At 59.0% G+C, this 18,275-nt stretch overlaps 1 protein-coding gene across 2 annotated transcripts; it reads left to right on the forward strand.

The window, feature by feature from the left end:
- Positions 1 to 236: 236 nt before the first annotated feature.
- Positions 237 to 17,542, forward strand: FTSJ3 (FtsJ RNA 2'-O-methyltransferase 3). Of its 2 annotated transcripts, none has more exons than XM_048829643.2 (22): positions 237 to 335; positions 1,444 to 1,619; positions 1,901 to 2,006; positions 2,954 to 3,000; positions 3,230 to 3,309; positions 3,689 to 3,788; positions 4,320 to 4,514; positions 4,599 to 4,714; positions 6,756 to 6,860; positions 7,112 to 7,212; positions 7,300 to 7,380; positions 7,571 to 7,717; positions 8,524 to 8,659; positions 8,946 to 9,142; positions 10,011 to 10,122; positions 10,757 to 10,847; positions 11,283 to 11,442; positions 11,635 to 11,711; positions 13,052 to 13,154; positions 14,244 to 14,427; positions 14,544 to 14,638; positions 15,213 to 17,542. In XM_048829643.2, exons 2-22 carry the CDS (start codon positions 1,553 to 1,555, stop codon positions 15,400 to 15,402), a joined length of 2,490 nt encoding a protein of 829 aa, XP_048685600.2. In that variant the 5' UTR covers positions 237 to 335; positions 1,444 to 1,552; the 3' UTR covers positions 15,403 to 17,542. The 2 variants fall into 2 exon arrangements, with proteins under 2 accessions (XP_048685600.2, XP_048685601.2); XM_048829644.2 differs by lacking the exon at positions 237 to 335 and adding an exon at positions 1,219 to 1,352.
- Positions 17,543 to 18,275: the final 733 nt, after the last annotated feature.

Consider the following 18,275-nt stretch of genomic DNA (forward strand, 5'->3'; position numbering starts at 1 on the left):
GCTTCCGGGCTCAAATGACCACACCTAAGATGGCCGCCTCCACCCGTCCTTAGACGCCATCTTGGTAGGGTCTCTCTAGTAATCTTCGGTCTTGTAGGGAGAAGGGGAACCCCCTGATGTGAATGTTCCCCTCAGTCCTCCCTGTGTGCCATGTTCCACTGCCTGCCCAGCTCCGCCGGGCGGCCTCAGTGCTTGGGCGCCACTCACAAGATGGCGGCTGGGCAGCGTCGTGAGGGAAACGGAAGTGACGGTGCGCGTGGGGCAGTGTGGGAAGTAGCGTGCCGCGTGCATGTGGCGTGCAAACTGCCCGCACCGCCAGCCGGGTCGGGGTGGGGGTGAGTCGGGATCGGGCTGTGACCCTGTGTCCGCGAGCAGCGCAGCGTCCCCCAGCGCCGGGGCAGTAGTGGGGGGGGAGGTGCAGGGATTTGCTGGGGTGGGGGGGTTTGCGGGGGTGGGTGCGGGGACACGGGGAGGTTTGCTGGGGTGGGGGGATTTGCGGGGGAGGTGCGGGGAGGTTTGCTGGGGTGGGGGGATTTGTGGGGGAGGTGCGGGGACACGGGGAGGTTTGCTGGGGTGGGGGGATTTGCGGGGTGGGTGCGGGGACACGGGGAGGTTTGCTGGGGTGGGGGGATTTGCGGGGGAGGTGCGGGGACACGGGGAGGTTTGCTGGGGTGCGGGGATTTGCGGGGTGGGTGCGGGGACACGGGGAGGTTTGCTGGGGTGGGGGGATTTCCGGGGGTGGGTGCGGGGACACGGGGAGGTTTGCTGGGGTGGGAGGATTTGCGGGGGAGGTGCGGGGACACGGGGAGGTTTGCTGGGGTGGGGGGATTTGCGGGGGGGTGTGGGGAGGTTTGCTGGGGTGGGGGGATTTGCGGGGGGGGTGCGGGGATACGGGGAGGTTTGCTAGGGGTGCAGGGACACGGGGAGTTTTGCTAGGGGTGGGGGGATTTGCGGGGGGAGTGCGGAGACCCGGGGAGGTTTGCTAGGGGTGGGGGAACTTGGGGGGATTTGGCTGGGGGTCTGATGGGTCCTAGCCCCACTCAGCTGCTACTCAGTGGGAGGCGGGTGGGTACGGGTTGCTTTGGAGCTTGGCGTCACAGTGTGGGGGGGGGCCCATATCTAGCCATGTAGATTTTTTTTGCAGGGTGGGGGGACTAAATGCATCTAGAGGGTTGTCCTACTGTAGACAGCAGTGGGTTTGGAACTGCGGTACTGGTGGGGCAGCATGGGGATGTGGGGCCTTGGGTGGAGTCATGGGGTTACTCACTCCTTGATCTGTAGCAGTCTGGCTTGGAGAGCAGCTGCAGAGAATGGGATGGGAGAGACCTCCCTTCCCCCAGCCCAGTGTTGGGGTGAGTGACGTGCTCCCAGGGGTGTTCAGAGCCAATGAGGGACAATTTGGACTTTGGGTTCAACCTGCTGCCGCTTCCCCTCTCTCCACAGAAGGCGTGTGCACTGCTGCCTGTGACTGATTGTGGGGCTCCCCCGCCTGTCAAAGAGCGAGCAGAGACTCTGGGCCTAGCGAGCCTACGGGCTCCTTCACCCCCCTAGCATGGGCAAGAAGGGCAAAGTGGGGAAGAGCCGCCGGGACAAGTTCTACCGCCTGGCCAAGGAGACAGGTGAGCGGGGGCAAGGGTCAGTATCTGCTGAGTTCTGGGGGCATCTCTCCTGAGATGTGACTCTGCCCCTCAGCACTCACATCCTACCTCTGCTGGGCCACGACCTCCCACGCATGGCCCGGCCTGGGCTGTACTCCCTGCCATAAGTTGTTCTGTTTGTTTCCACACTTCCTGCCCTGCAGCGGCTGCTGGGGAGTTTGTGACAGGCACCAAGCAGCTGCAGAGTGCAGAGCTGGGACTCACCCAGATCCCTGAAAAGCTCTGACTGTCCCTCCCTTTAGGCTTTCGCTCACGGTCCTCGTTCAAGCTGATTCAGCTCAACCGGAAGTTCCAGTTCCTGCCGAAATCCCGCGCACTGCTGGACTTGTGTGCAGCCCCTGGCGGCTGGTGAGTGTCAGGGGCCACAGCTGCCCAGTCAGAACCCAGGGGACCCCCCTGCCCCCCGGCTCTTGGAACGGAGGCTGGCAGGTACCCCGGGGGCCCCTTGGTGACAGGAGGCAGGAATGTCCTGGCTGGCTTGGCAGAGCTCCAGCCCGCTCACTTACATTTTGGGAAGGCCCAGAGCCCATGTGCAGCCCTGTCTACTTCCTGGGCACCATCAGTGGCTAACAAACTGAGTCTTGGGGCAGAAGAGCAATTGTGCGGCGGACACGCACTGTCCAACATCCCCGCCCCCCCCGGGCTGGCAAACAGCCTTGTGGCCATGGCAGGCTGCTGCCAGGGGGCAATTCGTGGCACTCCAGGAGACGCCAGAGCTATCCTGTCCCAAACCCTGGGTGACTGTCCGGTAGTGGGCAGCTCCCAAGAGCAGGCAGTCGCTGGCAAGAGATCAGCGCCCAGGCCTGGAGCTGCTGCTGGTGCATTGCCTGTCCTTAGGGACCCCAGGGAGCTCTCCCTGCTCTGGCTCTGCCAGATGAGGTATCACAGGTGTCTCCCCATGAAAGATGAGGGTAGAGTCCTCCATGGCAACACATCTGTCCCCAGCCGAGGCAGCGTGGACTGGGCGGGGTTGCTGTGAGTCAGGGGAGCAGCTCCCTATGCTACCAGACCCTCCAGGCTGGACCCCCCACTATGCCCTCCACCCAGTCTCGGACCAGCCTGGAGTGGGGGTGACCCCAAACAGCCGTATCTGTGGGCTGCGTAGAGACTCATTGGGGTGCCAGACCCCAAGGGATGGTTGCGGAGCCCCACGCCTCTTGGGTTTCTCCTCTGTCAGAGTCAGTCCTGTAGGACTTGTTTCCTTTCCTGTGATGGGGGGCTGTGTGGGTCATTATGGGGGGCGAAGCAGGAAGCTGAGGCCTTACGCTGTCTCTGGCCCTCTCTCCTCTCCACAGGCTGCAGGTGGCCTCCAAGTTCATGCCAGTTTCGAGCCTCATTATTGGTGAGTGATGGGAGCGTGGGTCCGGGGGCAGGACAGGATGCCTGGGGGGCTGGGCCTAGGAGAGAAGGGGCAGTTGCTGAGGGGCTGGTTGGGAAGGGGACACTGTCCCTCCTGATGACTGGGGCGGATGCCACCCCTCATGGGAGTTGGGGGCTGTTGAGAACGGGGCAGCACCCCCGTTGGGGGAGGGGGTCCAGCAGATGCAGTCTCAGCAGTCTCTCTCTCCTAGGGGTGGATTTGGTCCCCATTAAGCCCATCCCCAACGTGGTGACGCTGCAGGAGGACATCACCACGGAGAAGTGTCACCAGGTAATTCCCACCCCACAACGCCTCCTGAACCCCAACAGCCGGATGCTTTAGCGCATCTCTCCTGGCCCTTTTTCTGGGGGAATTGGGGGCACCATGTCTACCCGCCCCCCAGAGGCGTCTCTGTGGTGGGATCCCTGAGCCACCAACCCTGGTTTCCCTTGGGGGGAGTGGCTCGGCCACTCAGTGCTGGTGCACAGATTCTGTAGGCAGGCGGGAGCGTTGGTCTTGGGGTGTTGGTGGAGAGGCCTGGCGTGGGGAGAGGGGCGGTGGGCTCACTGTGTGCCCTCGCCCCCTTCCCCCACTCTGCTGTAGGGAATGTGAGGGGGACTGTCCTGGCAGGGAGGGTGTCCCAGGCTCACCCCCTGCCCTCGCCCCCCAGGCCGTGCGCAAGGAACTGCAGACGTGGAAGGTGGACGTGGTGCTGAACGACGGGGCCCCCAATGTGGGGGCCAGCTGGGTGCATGATGCATATTCCCAAGGTACGTCCCCCACTCGCCTGGCAGCACTGGTCCCTGTGATAGCCAAGGGTTCAGCTCCATCCCTTGCACCCTGGAGCTGCAGCGCAGTCCCTGCGTCCAGCTCAGCAGTCCTGTGTCCCATCGCCCCTGTCCCCCAGTGCAGGAGCAAAGGGCCTGCTGGGGCCAGCCCAGTTACGAGGGATTGGGACCCTCTGGCTGTAGCCCGGCACTGTTGGTCGGATGCTCCAGTGCAGAGAGCGGCAGGAGGCCGGGGCCCCGTGGAAGTGTGAGACGCCCCAGGGGAGGGAAAGGAGCACGAGTTGCAGCGCCGGGCAAGTGTCTGTGGAGTTGTTTCCTCAACAGGCCCAGGGCTGAGTCCGGCCCTGCCCTATCCTTCCCCTCAGGTACCACAATGACAGGCACCGTGGGAACCAGAATCAAGCTGGATCCCACTGCCTAGCCACACTCCGGCCTGCTGCGCTTGGAGCCACTGAGAGCGAGGGCTCAATGGGGTTGGCTATGGCACTGACCCACCTCCATTCTCCACTCCAGCCAACCTGACGCTCATGGCCCTGAAGTTGGCCTGTGAATTCCTTTCCAAGGGTGGCTGGTTTATCACAAAAGTCTTCCGCTCCCGCGACTACCAGCCCCTCCTGTGGATCTTCCAGCAGTTTTTTCGCAAGGTGCAGGCCACCAAGCCACAGGCCTCCCGCAATGAGTCGGCCGAGATCTTCGTCGTCTGCCAGGGTGAGCTGGGGCCAGGGGTTGCTGGGTGGGAAGGGGGGGAGTCACTGGCTGACATCTCTAATCCTTTCCTTTTCCCTCTCCCAGGATATCTGTCCCCAGATAAAATTGACAGCAAATTTTTTGATCCCAAATTTGCCTTCAAGGAAGTTGAGATTCAGGCCAAATCTGTGAGCGAGTTGGTGACCAAAAAGAAACCAAAGGTACAAGTGAGCAGTCCGGGGGGCTTGGCTGTGAGGGGAGGTCCTTTGGGTCAGAGAGAGTAGCCCCCACGGATGAGGAGAGGGGTGCACAGCTTAGAGTGGGGCTGGGGGAGGCTGTAGCACTTGGACCCTGCCGAGTGGAGCCTGCTGCTTACTTATCCCATCTGGCTAGTAATATATATGCTTGGCACTTCAAACGCACTAATTTCCCAATGCCGAGGAAAACTATGAGTGAAATTGCCTGGGAGGAAAAATGTAGACAGGCAAATGAATGAAAATTAGGAGCCCTTTTAGAGGGTGTGGCCAAAAAGCCATAATTCTACAGTCAAGAAAGAATTTTGTCTAAAATTCCATCCTGGTTCAGTGGTGAAGAGAAAGTGACAATTAGACATAAAAAAGCAATATATAACACATGGGGAAAAAAGGGGAAATGCATAGCAATGGATATGAATTCAAAGTTATGGAGGGTAGAAAATTGATAAGGGAAGCTAAAGAGATCAGGGTAAACTCCCTGGTTTGCAGAGCTAAGGACAATAAAGAGTTTAAGGATATTAGGAATAAAATAAATGCTAGTAATGGTATAGGCCTATTACACTCGGGGGAGATGGCAAAGTTATTAATATAGAAAAGGCAGAAAAGTGTTTAATGAATATTTGTGTATTCGGCAAGAAGCAGGATTATGTTATCGTATTACATGAGAATGGTGAAGTAGTTTCTAGTCCATTAGTAACCAAGGTGGATGTTAAAAATTATCTACTAGGAACAAACATTTTAAAATCAGCAAGTCACTAGCAAATAACTAGCACCCAAAAAGTCCTAAAAGAGCAGGCTGAGAAAATCTCTAGCCTACTGATGTTAATTCATGCCAGTCAGCGTGATTTGGTGGTGGTGGTGGTGGGGGGGGGGGGGTTTCTTGTCAAACAAACCTGATTTCATTCTTCGAAAGGTTCTTGTCTTAGTACTGCACAACAGGCTAACTAAAAACGTAGCACTGAGCGGTACCTGCGAAGCACGCAGTGAGTGGATTAAGATCTGGGGAACTGACAGATCTCAGAAAGTGTTTGTCCGTATGGCATCATCATCAAATGGGCGAGTGTCCAGTGAGGTTCCACAGGGACTGGTACTAGCCCTGACCTCATTCAAAGTTTTCATCAGTCGGGAAGCAAATAGCAAAGGTGCAACTGAGCCAAAGATTTGTGGATTGAGACATACCGATTGGGACAGGGTAGCGCTATGGAGCGATCAGGATCTCAGGGTGATCTGGACCCATTCAAACACCAGGTGTTTTAATTCAGCCAAAAGCAAGGTCATGTGTCTAGGGCCGTACCTGCAGAATGGGGGCCTGTGTCCTGGAAAGCAGGGACTCTGGACAGGACCTAGGAGTGCTCGTGGACAAGTAGCTGCCCGGGAGCTCCAGGTGTGATGCTGATGTGACCCGTGGCTGTGTGAAGAGGGGAGTCGAAGCAGAGTTCTGTATGGCACTGCTGGGATCGACGCTGGAGATCGCACCCCAGTCAGGGGTCCGCATTCGAAAAGGTGTTGACGTATTCGAGAGGGTGCAGAAAAGAGCCACAAAACCGATTCGGGGGCTGGAGAAGAGGCCAGAGAGTGACACGCAGAGCTCACTCTGTTTCGCTGATCACAGAGCAGACTGAGAGTTGTCATGACGACAGTGATTTAATCTTCACAGGGAGAAAATACTGGCGACTAACAGGCTCGTTAAGGGCGACAGGCAAAACGAGAACCCCTGGCTGGAAGCTGAAGTTAGGCACATTCAAATTAGAAATGAGGCAGGAAGTGTTCCCTGAGCGGGCGACTGGCCATTGGAGCAAACTGCCCAGGGAAGGGAGGGGGCCCCATCTCGGTGTCGCCAGCTCCAGGCTGGAGGCTTCTGGAAGGAGCTTTAGCCACCACAAGCGGTGGGTTCCATATGGGCGTGAGGGGGGAAGTGAAGCAGCTGGGCTAGGCCAGAGGTCAGGCTAGCTGATCTGATGGCCCTGCCGTGAACGTACGGCTCTGACCCCGCTCTCCCGCCTCACAGGCGGAGGGATACGCGGAAGGTGACACAACGCTCTATCACCGCTTCACGCTGATGGATTTCCTCAAGGCCCCCAACCCTGTGGATTTTCTCTCCAAGGCCAACGAGGTGAGTGCCCAGGGCATGGCTGGCCCCCGTGGGAGCGGAGAAGGCAGGGCCCACAGGCGGGACCCTGGGCATGTGTGCTGGGCTCGGCTCAGCCCCTCTGCTGGACGCCTGCAGTGCACTTATCAGCACCCAGGGGCTTGCTGGTGGGACCCATGGCCCTGACCTTGGGCTTGGGGCAGGGAAGGGTTGCGGGGGCTGCGGGGCCTCGGGAAGGAGGCAGCTGCAGCCTTTCCCCTTCGGCTCCTGTGCAGATCACGCTGGGGGACAGCGAGCTGGAGCGGCACAGCATCACCACCGAGGAGCTGCACCAGTGCTGCCGGGACATCCGTGTGCTGGGCCGCAAGGAGCTCAGGTACGGGGGCGGGGGCACGCGGCCTGGGCTTGGGGAGTCTGGCATTGCCTGGGGTGGCTGGCTCTAACTCGCTGCTTCTCTGCTCAGGGCCCTGCTGAACTGGAGGACGAAGCTCCGTCGCTTTATGGCCAGAAAACTGAAGGAGCAGGCCAAGGAGTTGGACATCAGGTAGGACGAGAAACGTGGCTTCCAACCTCAGCTGCCCCCTCCATGCACACCAGGGGGTGCTGTGACACCAGGGGGTGCTGTGACACCAGGAGCTCCGTAGCTAGTACTCCCCAACTGGTTGCGCTGGGGAGCCTAGCCCAGGGTTGGCTGGTGGGGCAGGGCCAGGCTGAGTGACTCCATCTTCTGCCAGCTTGAGCTCCGGTGAGGAGGAGGAGGGCGGCGAGGAGGAGGTCGGGAAGACATCGGGAGCAGCTGGGGATGGAGCCGCTGAGGAGGAGGAGGAGATGGAGCTGAGGCTGGCAGAGCTGAAGGCAGAGGAAGTGGCTGAGCTGAAGAGGTGAGTGCTGCCTTCCTAGGGGGCTGAGCGAGGGGATCTGGGCACCCAGGGGTGGGGGAAGCTCAGTGCTGTGAGCTCCCGCTATTTTCAGGCATGTGATGGGCTCATCCTCAGCTGGGCTGGGGTGTCCAGCCAGCAGAAATGCTGCAGGGGGCTCTCCCTTGCCACACTTGGGCGCCTTGGGAGCTCCCTGGGTGCCTGCCCCCCCTCCCCCCCTGGGTACTCCTATGTGCCTTGGGTGCCCCCCATGGCTCCTCTCCCGTCAGACCTATTTCCAGGACTAGTTTCCTTTGGCCTCAGGACTGCTGCCCTTCCCAGGGACCCCAGCCTGGCTCAGACGCTCGCCCACCCCAGCGTGCGAGGGAAGCAGAGGCCCTGAGTGAAGTGACTTGCCCAAGCTCCCAAGGTCTGCAGCAGAGCTGGGAATAGAACCCAGGAATCCTGCCAGCCAGGCCTTCTCTGACACCCCCCACAAGACCCGGCTCCATGTGTCCCCGGCAGCAGCTGGAGCTCATTGCCTGGTGGCAGCCCACTGCTCTATCGCAGCATGATGGTTGCCCTCGGGGGTGAGGGGGATTGTGCCCCTTCCCCCATGACTGGAGAGCATGGCCCTGCAGCAGTAGAGAGCTGTGAGAGCTATGGGCCCAGCCCTGCAGCTCAGGGGTCTCCATCTCGGGGGGGGGGGGGGGCAGTCGGACAGACCTGCTGGGAGGCATGCTGGGGCAGCCGGGCTCCCATCCTTGTGACAGCAGCTGTGGGGCACTGGCTGCAGCATGACACCCCTCCCCCGGCGGGGTTCCCCCCAGGAAGAAGAAGAAGATCCTGAAGGAGCAGCGGAAGCAGCGTGAGCGCATTGAGCTGAAGATGGACCTGCCCGGTGTCTCCATCGCGGACGAGGGCGAGACTGGCATGTTCTCCCTCAGAACCATTGGCAAGACCCGGGTGAGGCTGCGGGGGCGACAGCTGGCTCCCCACCGGCGTGATGGCCAATGTCTGCTCGGGGCAGAGCTGGAGGGTTGGTGGGCCTTGGGCAATGGGGAGACTACAGGGGAGTGAGCAGGGCTAGGAGCGTGGCGGGTGGGGGCACTCCAGGAGTGTTGGCCAGCCAGGTGGGTGCTGGGCTGGGAGAGCGGCTGGCCAAAGGGGGAACTGGCAGGAGAGGAAGAGGAGACAGGATGATTTGATTTCTGTGGGGCCTGGCTCCTGAAACTCGCTCCCTGGTCCTCAGCTGCTGAACGAGGTGGCCCGGGGTGATATGGCATCTGCTGATGCCTTTCTGGAGGCGCCGCATGAAGAGGATGACGTGGCCCTCTCGGAGCAGGACGACGCGGACGATGTGTCTCTGGCCAGCGACTTGGGCTCGGATGAGCTGGCCGACATCGAGGAGCGGCTACAGGAAGCCAAGCGGGGACTAGGCCCAAAGAGGTCAGAGCCATTGTGGGCAGCAGGGGGCGCTCACCCACCTGCCCTGGGGCTGGAGGGCAGGTGAGGTATCCTGGCAGCTGCAGTAAAATCCCCCTGGTTGGAGCAGCTTGCGGACCAGCTTGGCCGTGAGTAGGGCGCTACCAAATTCATGTCCGTGAAAAACACGTCCTGGACCATGAAATCTGGTCTTCCCTGTAAAATCTGGTCTCTTGTGTACTTTTTACCTAAGCAGCGTTTCGCAAACTGGGGCTCCCGGCATTGCCCCTCCTACTTCTGCACCGCCTTCAGAGCTGGGCGGCTGGAGAGCGGCAGCTGCTGGCTGGGAGCCCAGCTCTGAAGGCAGCACCGCCGCCAGCAGCAGCGCAGAAGTGAGGGTGGCACTACATTGGGGGGTCATCACCTTTTGGGGGGGGGGTTGGCGGGGGCTTTACATGTTTATATTTTGCCATTTTTAAATACATATTCATGCTTTGTTACAACACCATGAAATTTAAGTATCTGAAACTGTGACATTCAAGCTTTTTAAAATGCTGTGACTGAAATTTACGAAAATGATGTAAATTTGGTAGGGCCATGGCCATGAGGGGTGCTGGGCAAACGACAGCCCCTCCACTCTGGGCTCCCAGTAGGAGGCGCTGAGACTGGCTGGGGTGATGACCAGGCGGATGGAGTCGGCCTGCTTGGCCCTTAACCCTTGCAGCACTGCTGCAGTGGGAGCTTCTGCCCCATTTCCTAGGGGTTGTAGCCAGGTGGGCAGCTCTGCTGAGTGCCCCGCCTCGGGGAGCCCTGTGTGAAGCAGCCTGGCTGCCCCTGCCGGGTCTCTGTCCGTGGGGCCAGGGCTGAGCGTGCCCGGCTGGCTGTGTTGCAGAGGGACCTTCCAGCAGCTGGCAGAGGAGGAGGGGGAGGAGAATCCCCTGCTGGTGCCCCTGGAGGAGAAGTCGGTGCTGGACGAGAGGCAGACCACCCTGTGGTTCAGGAAGGTGAGTGCCCCCGCTGGCCAGGAAGGGCCAGGCCCTGGGGTGGGGGGTGGGGCCAGGCCCTGGGGTGGGGGGTGTCCCAGCCCCTGTGCAGCGGCTCCAGCCTCACCTGGGTTCACCCACTCTCTGCTGGCTGGAGATAGGTCTGCGCTGGCTCTGGCCTGTCGCCCTCTGGTGGCAGCACAGCACATGTGAGCTGTGGTACTAATGGCTGGCAGGAGACTCCTGAGCTCCCCCAGGGAGGCCTGCCTGGGGCTGGGCAGCCGCAGGGCTGGGGAATTACAGGGGCCAGAGTCTCCCCACGTGGGCTTCAGGGACCCCAGGGGGGAGAGTGGGGAGCACAGTGGGAACAGCCCATGCATGAGGGCCTGTGTCCTTGCCCCCTCCTGCCAGCTACCCACGTGTCTCTCGCTGCCCCCTCCATCCCTGCCAGCTCCCTGCCACCCACGTGTCTCTCATTGCCCCCCGGCCAGCTCCCTGCCACCCATGTGTCTCTCCCCTCCAGCTCCCTGCCACCCATGTGTTTCCCGCTGCCCCCTCCTCCGCCAGCTCCCTGCCATTCACGTGTCTCTTGCTGCCCCCCACCTCCCTGCCAGCTCAGCCCTGCCTTCTGTGATTGAGCGCTCCCTGTCCCTAGGAGGTCTTTGCCGGCATTGAGGACGACGCAGACGAGGCCCTTGAGATCAGCCAGGCGCAGGTGCTGTCTGAGTGGAAGGAGCCGCCGCCAGGTGAGAAGGGGGCCATGGTGTGATGCACAAGGCCTGCTGTCGCTGGGGGTAGCACCCTTGGCAGCCAAGCCCGGGAGGAAGCTGGGCCCCCATTGTCCAGATGAGGAACTGGCCACAAGGTCACAGAAGCAATTGGAGCTCTGGGTCCCCGGCTTGCTCTCGGGACCACCTGAATGGGGGGAGTGTCTGGTGAGACAAGCTTGACCCTGGCTCAGCCCCCAGGGAAAGGGGCCCAGCCAAACAAGGCAGGGCGCAGGGCTCCCCTGCAGCTAACAGGCCGTCCCCATGCTGTCCATTCAACCGGTGTGGCTGGGGCCCCTGGGAAGCAGGATTACCTCTTATCAGCATGACCAGCAGCAATGCCCCTCCCAGCAATGAGCTCCCTTGGGGGCCCCCCAGTCTGCCTCACCAACTGGCCTTGCTTGTCACACCCAGGGAACATGAAGGGGAAGGAGCAGAAGAAGCTGCCCCCATCCCAGGATGGAGCTGCAGCAGAGGTGGGGCCCAGGGCAGCCGTAGGGGCTGGTCCCAGCGAAGCCCAGGGCTGGGGGAGCAGTGGCGAAGACGACTCTGACAGCAGCAGCGATGAGGAGAGGTGAGGAGCAAATGGGGGTCGCTGGCCCGCCTGGTGTGGGGGCGGGGTGGGTGTAGCAGGGCCCCAGGCCCCCAGACTCTACGCAGTGGGAGGGATGAGCTGGGGGGGGCTGCCCCTCCCCCCCAGTCCTGAGCACCCTTGCCTTGGGAGACACTGTATGAGCGGCAGTGACAGCTCCTGTCTTCCCCCCAGGGAGACGTCGCAGAAGGGAAGGAAGCGGGCGCTGGTTGAGCCAGGTGGCTTCGAGGTGGTGCCCATTGAGGACCCAGGTGAGTTGGGCAGGACAGTGGGGTGGGAGGAGGTATTGTTTCATATTCTCTGTATGTATATAAAGTCTGCTGCAGTTTCCACGGTAAACATCTGATGAAGTGAGCTGTAGCTCACGAAAGCTCATGCTCAAATAAATTGGTTAGTCTCTAAGGTGCCACAAGTACTCCTTTTCCTTTTCTTTTTGCGAATACAGACTAACACGGCTGTTCCTCTGAAACCTGTGCAGGGAAAGGCAGCCTTGCTGGGGTGTCTGCACCCCTGGACACCAGCATGGAGCTCAGGGCTGGGTGGTGGGCACAGGGCATAAGGCCACGGATATCTGGCCATGGAGGTTTCTACTCGTGGGGGAATTCTGCACCACTGCGCATGCGCAGAGTTTAAGTGCCCCACAGATTTCTTTGCTTCCCTGCAGAAAAATGACTTTCTGACAGGGAAGTAAAGGGAAGCCACAAGAGCCGTCATGTGACCCTCCCCATCAGTATGTTTCGGGTGTCCAGGGCAGCCGGCAGAGAGGTAAATCACTGTGGGGAACGGGGCGGGACTGGGGAAGACCCGGCTGGTGGCTCCTCCCCTGCACAGCATCCGGGGTTGTCAGAGCCACCCCCAGATTTCTCCCCTGGCTGTAGGAAGCTCTGCAAATTCCCCCCTCCCCCACGCATCCTGCACCCATTGCTCCCCCTGCACCTGGACCACCCTGACGAGCCACCTCCACCTGGATCCTCATCCCATGAGCCCCAAGCAGCTGCACCTGGATCCCCACCCCACTGAACCCTCCACACCCAGACCCCCCCTCCCGCTGAGCACCAACCACCTTCACCTGGACCCCCCTGCAGAGTCCCATTACCATTGCTCCTGGATCCCCCACTGAGCCGCCTGCACCCAGATTGCCCCACACAGAACCCTCTCAACCCACACCTGGATCCCCCCACGCTAAGCCCCTCCACACTTGGATTCTGCTGGGCTGAGCCTGCCTGCCCACACCTGGCATGGAGGGGCAGGGCCCTGGGGTGTTTCTGGGGCAGGCCTGGTCCTTGCGCTGCATCAGGGTTGGGTGCAGCCTCACCACTGAGTCTGTGTCCTGGGGGAGCTGCACTGTGATCTCCCACCCCTGAGCAGCCAGTGGCCTGTCCTCCCCACTGCCATGCTGGAGCCTCCACGTTTATTGGACATATAAAACTTGGCAGAATTCTTCATGTTTTGGTGCAGAATTCTCTCAGGAGTAAACGGTTTCATATATGGAGGTGCCAGGGCCCAGGTGGGAGGGTTTGTAGCAGCCTGAGCCCATAGTTGTCCATCTTCTCTCCTCCCTCCCCCCTCCCCCACCCCCCCCCACACACAGTGAAGCGAGCCCGTGTCCTGGATGCGGAGGGGCTCGCGCTGGGGTCTGTCATTGCCACCTCCAGGAAAGCCAAGCGGGACCTGATTGACAACTCCTTCAACAGGTACCGGGGCAGCAGTCAGTATGGGGGCAGCGGCGACCAGCTTCTCTGGGTAGCTCCTGTGGGGGGGGGAGCAGCGGCGCTGGGCGGGCAGACAGCTGTGATTTTGAGGGGTCCGTTCCCCCTTGGTTGCTCCCTCTTGGGTAGAGAAGAGGGTGTGTTGCGGGAGGTGGATCCCTCATTTGACCCCTTCTCTCCTGCCCTGTGGGTGTGAGTTGTGTCTGGTGGTCACTTTCTGTGGGGGTGGTGTCAGGAGCTTGGCTTGTTTAGCCTAACCAAAAGAAGGCTGAGGGGAGATATGATTGCTTTCTATAAATATATCAGAGGGATATATACCAGGGAGGGAGAGGAATTATTTAAGCTCAGTACCAATGTGGACACAAGAACAACTGGCCAGTTTATATCCATCAGGAAGTTTAGACTTGGAATTAGACGAAGGTTTCTAACCATCAGAGGAGTGAAGTTTTGGAGTAGCCTTCCAAGTGGAGCAGTGGGGGCAAAAGATGTATCTGGCTTCAAGATTATCCTCGATAAGTTTATGGAGGAGATGGTATGATGGGATAACATGATTCTGGCAATTAATTGATCTTTATTCATGGTAAATAGGCCCAATGGCCTGTGATGGGATGTTAGATGGGGTGGGATCTGAGTTACTATAGAGAATTCTTTCCTGGGTATCTGGCTGGTGAATCTTGCCCATGTGCTGACTGCCATATTTGGGGTCGGGAAGGAATTTTTCTCCAGGGCAGATTGGCAGAGACCCTGGGGGTTTTTTGCCTTCCTCTGTAGCATGGGGCACGGGTCACTTGCTGGAGGATTCTCTGCTCCTTGAAGTCTTTAAACCACGATTTTAGGACTTCAATAGCTCAGACATAGGTGAGAGGTTTATTGCAGGAGTGGGTGGGTGAGATTCTGTGGTCTGCGTTATGCCGGAGGTCAGACTAGATGGTCGTAATGGTCCCTTCTGACCTTAATGTCTGTGAGTCTGAGTCTTCTGTCTGTTAGCCCCAAGGCTGGGAGCGGGGGCGGAGGAGGGGCTACTCCTCTGCTTGTCCCTGGGCCCCACCGTCAGCTGGGGCACCCCTTCCCTAGGTATGCCTTTAACGAGGAGGAGGGGGAGCTGCCTGAGTGGTTCCAGCAGGAAGAACAGCAGCACCGCCGGAAGCAGCTGCCTCTGGACCGGCAGACGGTGGAGGAGTACCGGCAGCGCTGGTGCCAGATCAACGCCCGCCCCATCAGAAAGGTGGCAGAGGCCAAGGCCCGGAAGAAGCGGCGGGTAAGTGAGCTGCATGGCCTGCGTCCCTGGGCGGAGTTGCCCTTCCCCCTACCCTCTTCTCTCCCCGCCTGCCTGGGCCCCCCCAGCTACTCCCTAATCTCTCCCATCTCCCCCAGATGCTGAAGAAGATGGAACAGATGAAGAAGAAGGCGGAGGCTGTGGTGAGCACAGTGGATATTTCAGAGCGTGAAAAGGTGGCCCAGCTGCGCAGGTGAGTTATGATGTCGGGATCTACGGCATGGGCAAGGGGTGGTTGGATTGTCCTGGGATCTGTCAGAACAACGGAAGTCGTGCCAGGCAGGCAAGCAGCCATGAGGCTCCCGAGGGGTCGTTTCAGCTCCCCACCTCTGCCTTGGCCAGGCCCCTGCTGCTTCGGGCACCAATATTGGGCAGTGGTGTTGAGCCGGGGGGGCTCTTAAAAGAGGGTTGTGCAGCCCGTGACCTGGGAGGGTGGGATGCTGGCTGGCTGGATGGGCTGAAGAGGCAGCTGAGAACAAAGGTGGAGAGGTGGTGGGGGTCAGACAGGAAGGGGGTCCCCATGCTTTTCTGAGGCTGCAGCCCTGGAGGACATGGCAGCTCTTAGGGTTGTGGAGATGGGGGCTCAGCCCAGAGCAGTTCATGCCCTGGGAAGCATGTGGAATCCAGAGCTGGGAGTTGCTCCCACCAGCTGTCACATTGACACCCCCTATTGGTCTGATTCCTCCTTGGGCTTGTTCCCACCCGGTGGGCAAGCGGCTGGGGGGGGCAGGTCTCTGCTCTAACCTCTCTCCCCTCTCCTCTGGCAGCATCTACAAGAAGGCCGGCCTGGGGAAGGAGAAGCGGGAGGTCACCTACCTGGTAGCCAAGAAGGGAGTCGGCCGGCGCGTGCGGCGCCCTGCAGGGGTCAAGGGACACTTCAAGGTGGTGGACAGCCGCATGAAGAAGGACATGAGGGCTCAGAAAGGAAAAGAGAAGACGAAACGGCGCCGCAAGTGAGGACTCTGCCCCCGAGGGCTGGGCATGGCCGGCGCCTGGCACCATGTGCCAGGCTGGGGTAGCTGGACAGCCCACTTCTGAGCCCCCGGCTCCTCAGCCAGAGGAGGAGGGAGACACGCTCTGGATCATAAGAGGTCACTTCCTATGGGCAATGGAGCCACTTCCTGTCTGCAGCCTCACGGGAACTGGCCATGCCAGCCTCAGCTTCCTGGCACCACCACCCTTCCCAGGCTTGCTGTGCGCCAGACGATTGGTTAGCCCTGGTCCTGTGGTTATGTTGACATCACAGCTGTCAATTCTACTCTGTACATCCACCTTCTAGCCGCACCCCACTGCGTGCATGTCCCGGTCCCCCCAGAGAGCAAGGCCAGGAGGTTCACAAGCTGCTTTGACTGTTGCTTTCAGCCAGGCTTCCTGCGCTGGGCCAATCCCTGTGCAGTCCGTGGCCTGGCCAGTAGCAGGGGCTCCTTGGAGCTTGGTCCGGCATTGCTTCCTGCTTTGGTTGTAGACTGAGTGGGTGCATGGCGTGGGGGTTCGCTGGGAAAGCAGGAGCTAAAGCTAGGCAGGGGGAGGCGTCCCTGTTCCTTTTTCATCTCCACTGTCTGGTCTCACTGGGGGACGCAGCACTCCTAGCTTGCTCTGAAATTAAACCCTGTTCTCTGGGCCTGTTTGCTGTTCCCCATGGCTCTGCTAGACTGCGGCCGGAGGATCCTGCCTCTTCTGTTAGCTCTGTGGCTGGGTGTCTCTTTCGGCCTCCTGGCTGCAGTACCAGCCGGATGCTGGGGCTGCTGTCAGAGCTCACTAAAGCAGGTGCAGCTGCCAGCATCAGATGGGGCAGCTCCCCAAATGAGCTGTGGCCTCTCCTCTCGGGGCTCTCTCCCAGCCCTGCCTGTCTCAATAGGGGAAAGGGAGCCGAGCTGGTGACTCCAGAGAAAGGCCTCAATTGCAGAGCAGCACCCTGAATTGTGGCCAGTGGGGTGCTAGCTCCTGGGACTGGGGAGGTCGGGAGGCCTGGGTCTATCCTGCACCTGGAATGGCACTGTTGCCAAGTGTGGGGGAAGGACCCGTGCGATGGATGCTGAGTGCAGGAAATGGGACGTCCGGGCCACAGGTGCGGGTAGCAGAGGCGCTGAGGAGAGCGGCACCTGTCGCAACGAAGGCGAGAGCTCCGGTGGTGATGGGTCGGTGCGGAAAACAGTGGTGCCGACTGCACCCACAGCAGCAATGACTGTGCCGGAAGCAGTGGTGCTAAGAGGCATCCCCAAGTGAAATCCTCTCTGCCCTTCGTAAGTGACAAAGAAAGAGGTGACTTAGCAGGCAGCTGGGGAGATCTACTCCCATGCTCCTTGGCAGGATGGTGTCCATCACACTCGAGGTTTCTAACCGGGGCAGGCGCAGCCTTAGAGGTGGAAGAGATGGCTGCTAGGGTACTTTTTACTCAAGGATGAATTGGTCCAAGGAGAATCCTGCATCTCTTTAGGGACTGAGCTTGGCCTCCTAGACTTCTGCATGAGAAATACTTTCAGTCTAGTCTCCCTGGATTTCACAGCCCATTTTGGGAGGGCTCTGAAGTCCCTGCACTGCTCTCTAATGTGTGTCTGTGTATCCAAACAATACAGACACACATTACAGTGTCCCTCGTTCCAGGCATGGCAGACCCACATGAGGAACATAATTTAAATCCTGGGGACTAAACCCCCATGTACCTGGAGAAGACAGAAACTGTTCACCTCAGAGTCCTACTCCCCTGTACCAGGATTCATAATCTCCAAGGCCAGAAGGGACCATTGTGATCATCCAGTCTGGCCTCCTGTATAGCAAGGCCAGAGACCTGCCCTAAAATAATTCCCAGAGCCGATCTGTTAGAACAATATCCCGTCTTCATTTACAAATGGTCAGGGATGGAGAATCAACCACGAACCTCGGTAAATTGTTGGTTAATTACCCTCACTATAAAAAATTTACACCATATTTACAGTTTGAATCTGTCAAGCTTCAACTTCCAGCCATTGGATTGTGTTCGACCTTTCTCTGCTAGATTGGATATATGTTCCCCGATATGTACAAATTGTAATCAAGTCACCCTTTAAACTTCTCTGTCTTAAGCTAAATATATTGAGTTCTTTGTGTCTCACTATAAGGCATCTTGTCTAATCCTTTCACCATTCCTGGGGCTCTTCTCCGAACCCTTTTCAATTTATCAATATCCTTGTTGAATTGTGGGCACCGGAACTGGACACAATGTTCCAGCATCAGTTGCACCCCTGCCAAATACAGAGTATCCTACTCGAGAGTCCCCCGTTTATCCATCCCAGAATCGCATTAGCTCTTTTGGCCACAGCGTTGCACTGGGAGCTCATGGTCAGCTGATTATCCACCACGACCCCCACATCTTTTTCAGAGTCCCTGCTTCCCAGGCTAGACTCCCCCGCCCTGTAAGTATGGCCGACATTCTTTGCTCCGAGGAGAGGGCAGCTAAGACTCAAATCCTCCCTAAAACTGGAGAGTTCAGCTAAACTAACTAAACCACTATCAAAAATTGCTATTTTCAAAACGTAAAGAGAAAAACTTCAGTGGAGCAGGAGACCGGACACTGCTGCTGGCTCTGTCTCACAGCCAGGGGCCCTGAGAAGGAACTGAGGGTTGGCTGGTTGCTTAACCCCCATTGTGCCCTTGGTAAGAGGGGGCTTGAGGACATGGAGAGCACAGCTAAAGCATTCTCATCTCCAGTGCATGGGGAGCATGTGCACCAGAAGTGCAGTACATCTGGCAAACAGTCAGTGTAAATGGAGGTTACAGTTTGGTTCAGACATATTCCACTCTGTCACACTGGTACTCCTGTTACCTTGCCAGTGTAGGGGATTCCAGCCTTG

Source organism: Caretta caretta, chromosome 27, assembly GCF_965140235.1.
Source record: "Caretta caretta isolate rCarCar2 chromosome 27, rCarCar1.hap1, whole genome shotgun sequence".
Lineage (NCBI taxonomy): Eukaryota > Metazoa > Chordata > Testudines > Cheloniidae > Caretta > Caretta caretta.